We start from the raw sequence: 4,239 nt of genomic DNA, 5'->3' as shown, positions 1-4,239 counted from the left end.
TTTGCTAGGGAAATCAGCAATGAGTTAACAGGTCCTATCCTGTCCCCTGCCTTACGTGATTTGAATATGTGTATACAAAGAACAAAGGGAGTGGAGCACCTGTTAGATGAGCACCCATCTTCATTGCCTCTGACTTTATCATAACCCTGCCCCGACGGTCACAGCAAATATGACACAGAATGTAATAAATGGGGCACACAATACAAAGTACATTTAATTAATAGAAGTAAGTAAACGCACCAAGTGAACAGGTTATACAGTTATTAACTTCCTTTAGTTACAGTTTCATAAAAAATACCATGATGCTACATGCTTCTGCTTATTTCAAACTAAAATTGGTATTCAGAATATTTTTTCAGATCTTTTCTAATGACAACCTCTCATTTTCTCTTAAAAAAACCCCATTAAACAGCTATTAAAGAGCCTTACTAATTTTTTTCCTTGCACTTTCAAACCCATAACTTTTCTGTATTTTTTTCCTTAACATAACTCAGCAAAGAATGAATTCCCTTTCTCTAAACAACATGTGATGCCAAGTGCCTCTGAGACATCTTTGAAATGAAAATCCTATGGCTGGAGTGGTGAGCTTACTACAATTGTTAACTGCTGATTATTGCTTCTTCTCCATTAACTTACATCAGTTTAAATTAATATTAATGTAGGGTTTGGATTTTGTCCAAAGCTGTCACTCACCATACAAATCAGCAGCAAACAGGACAAACCTTCCCAGAGCTGTGCAGCAACAGTTTGCAGCAGCAAATGTTAGCGGTGACAGAGATGGTTTATCCATACAAAACCACACAATATTTTTCACTAAACAGCACTTAGGCAGACTATTACAGATTAACAAATATCAGGCTAGACTTGTATCCTGCTTTGTGCAGGAGGGACTGGCAGCAAGGTATTGCCTCCCTGTCACTGTGTGCTAGGAGCAGGGGTCCAGCAAGGTGCTAAGTCCCCATCAGAAGGGCTGAACACTCAATTTTTACCTCAGTTAAAGAGAGGTGAAAGCACCCAGATGCTTCCAGGTCCAATTTAAGAAACACAAGGGTTATTTCAGGTTAATAAAGCAGAAGTACAGTGGTCCCACCAGAAATAATATCACCACCCGACATATGTCAGGAGATGATTAGGGTATTTCACATATTCCCAAAGGCTTTCTGGCTCCATTGTCCTGCCCACCTGAATGTTGTTGTTTATAATCGGCTTCATCCACTTAACTGTAGGCTAGATATATCAAATTGCAACCTTTTATAAAACCTAGGTTAGAAATTATTATCTACTTGATTTCACCGTGTAAGAAAATATTGGTCATAGGTTCTAACTAAGTTCTAACTGAAATAATGGGACCTTTTGCATTGGAATAAAGCCTGGGTTGGTACTTTAAATGCCCCATATGGGCAAAGAAAATAATAATAAAAAAAGGAACAGATTAGCACAGTTACGTTTTTCAATTTCAAATTCCAGCATTTGAATATATTCTTGATGTCATTAATATACTGCAAGTTTTTACACAAACTCACACAAATTTAGTGCATGTGAAAAATGGGTATTTTTTCTGTAGAACTGTAGCTTGTGCTAGCTGTTAAATGGCATTTAGACTTAATACAAATCAAACCTCCCTCCTTTTGAATAGAAGCAACTACATTAAAGCAACACTATCTGCAGCACCAACAATCTGAAAATTTTAGTTATTTTATTAATGAGAAATAACTTTGTTATGTGCTAAACTTGTTAGAAGTTTTCCACAAAACAATTACACGTTATTCCCAACGGTAGCCAGAAGTAATGAGCTCCTACTAAAGAAAGCAGGGAGGGACCATCGGTCCTGACCCTCCCTTTGTCAGTGTGTCGTTTCAAAGCCACCTGCTCTTAGCTGCCCTACCCTGCAACAACACAACCAGCAGCTGGGGCGCTGAGCAACAGCAGGATCAGGAAACACGCTGAGCTGACCCATGTGCACTCTAGAAGGAAAAAAAAACCCCCTTTTTCTACAGGTACAACCGTGCCACAGTGGATGTGCCGGTAGTCTTATCGTCGAATGCTGTCTCCACTTAAGTAAAGACTGCAGGATAAATTCTTTCTTTTGTTGCACTGATATAAAGTAGATTTAAAAAAGCTATCTGGTGGGTTTTGGTGTAGGGTTTGTGGCTTTTTTTTTTTTTTTTTTTTTTAATTGCTATCTGTACAACTAAATAGAGCGACACAAGTCTGTTACACAAGTCTGTTTTGGCGACGCAAAATTACCTCCGTCACTCGTGAACAGGCCAGGCGCGCTTTGTGCGTAACGCCCGTAATAACCCGGGACAACGGGAAATGCTCCTTGTCTACGTGTATGCTTCAACTTGTCTCCATAGACAGAGTCTCGTTTTTCCCTCTCAGGCAACCGCTTTCGAAAGCCACACAGGCGAACTGCAATGTTCAAACACCCCACGCAGCCGCGGCGGCTCCCGCTTCCCCGCGGCCAGCACGGCCCCTCAGCCGCAGCACCCGGGCCCGCCCCGCCCGGCGCCCTCCCGGCCGCGCTGCCGGGACTTGTAGTCGGGCCGGCCGGCCGGAACTACCGCTCCCAGGGAGCCGCGGGCGGGCGCGGTCAGGTGGCGCCCAACATGGCTCCGCCGTGCCCAGGCGTCTTGCGCGGCCGCTGAGCGCAGTCGGGGCGGCGGCGGGGCCATCATGCAGAAGATCAAGTCGCTGATGACCCGCCAGGTGAGCGGCTCTTCTCGGGGGCGGCGGGGTCCCGCCGCGGCGGTCCCGGGCTCTCCTCGGGGCCGCCGTGCCCGGGCACTCCGGGGAGCCGCCGGTGCGCGGCCATCGCCCTCTGCCCTGCCCGGGGAGGGAAGGCTTGGGGCGTGCGAGCTCTTGCTGCACACGCATCCACCTTGTTTTTCCCATTACGCCGAGAAATGGAAGCGTGCGCAGGTGCCAACGCGTAGCTCGTGTCACAACAGAGAAATCGTTGTTGAAGATGGCAGGGCCGGCCTGTGTCAGTTTGCTTTTTTGACATGTAATTTTGAGCGCTGGACTGTGGTTCTGTAACATGGCTTTGTCTGGCAGCAAATGCTTTTGGTCCAAAGGAAGGCGAGGCTGTGGAGATGTCAGGGGCATATTTGGCTGGGCACATAGTGAGTGTGTGCCAGAGCACTCGGTGTGTGTCTTTCAGCCCGCTGCTGTATGCCACTTGTACCAGTTGTCTGCACGATTATGTAGATCTAAGCCTACGTTTGGACCAGTACTTCTAAGGTTGAGACTCTTTTTAAGGAAGTGTATCAGCAGAATACTCCAGTCATTCACATATATCAAATACCTTTGAAAAGAAGCCTGCTTATCTGTGTGTCTAATTGGAGAACTTAAAAAATCACTTGTGTCACCCACTGCATCAGATATTCTAGATAGTTGTAGGAAAACATGGGAAAGTCAGAAACTTTTATTTTCTAAAACTATGCCCTCAGAGTTGTGATGCATATGCAGGAGACAGGGCTTAAAAATGAACACTGACATGGAAATGAAATTGCCAAAATAATGCTCTGTTCCACTTCAGTAGAGGGGTACATGATTCGTTTTCAGCTTGACTAAAAGGAGTGCTGGGAAGCCTGCCCAGTGTGGAGATGATGTTGTCTGCAAATGATATAACTTAGGCAATTTTCAGGCCTTGGGAAGGTTCCATTTACCATTTGCTAAGTGAAACCTTTTATTTCTTCTGGAGATAAGCCACTAGAACTGTATATTTTTGAGAGGACTTGGGGAAGATTTTGTGTGAAGTATGAGGAGCTGCAGCAGTTGCTTTGCTTGTTCCTTACCTTGAATTTGTGATGTGTAGAGGTGAGTCACCTTTGATGGTGGCAACTGCAAAGGGAGGATGTTTTGAAATGATGTGCAAAAAAATCTGAGAATCAAAACCAAAATGGAGAGGTTTTGCATCTTGGGAAGATGAAACAATTGTAAAATGATGTAGTTACCACCAAACTGATGTACAGCACTTTGTCAGTTTCAAAGAACAAATACAAACTTTCTCACCATAAATTAACATAGTACTTGCATAGGTCCTTTTAGAAATTCAGGTACCAAGGGCCAGAAAGGGGCTTGGGAAAAATACTGTTAACGTCAATCACAAGAGCAGGAGGGAAGTCTGCCTGAAACTCGTGACTCACAGGAACACCCAGAAGTCTCAAGGGAAGCTGCAGTCAGAACCATATCTGAAACTTGAATGTATAGATTCATTTCTGCCTAGGGAGCTGG

At 44.6% G+C, this 4,239-nt stretch overlaps 1 protein-coding gene across 3 annotated transcripts in view; it reads left to right on the top strand.

Annotated features, from left to right (window-relative positions):
• Window positions 1-2,577: 2,577 nt before the first annotated feature.
• Window positions 2,578-4,239, top strand: part of VPS50 (VPS50 subunit of EARP/GARPII complex) — an 84,879-nt gene continuing 83,217 nt past the window's right edge. For all 3 annotated transcript variants that reach the window (XM_048305471.1, XM_048305479.1, XM_048305463.1), the window contains exon 1: window positions 2,578-2,709. In XM_048305471.1, coding sequence (XP_048161428.1) covers window positions 2,677-2,709 — 33 coding nt within the window. In that variant the 5' untranslated portion in view covers window positions 2,578-2,676. The remainder of the gene's footprint in view (window positions 2,710-4,239) is intronic.

Source organism: Corvus hawaiiensis, chromosome 1 (genome assembly GCF_020740725.1).
Source record: "Corvus hawaiiensis isolate bCorHaw1 chromosome 1, bCorHaw1.pri.cur, whole genome shotgun sequence".
Classification (NCBI taxonomy): Eukaryota; Metazoa; Chordata; class Aves; order Passeriformes; family Corvidae; genus Corvus; species Corvus hawaiiensis.
Note: the sequence above shows the minus strand (reverse complement) of the source record. Positions and strands in the feature narration are given on the sequence as shown.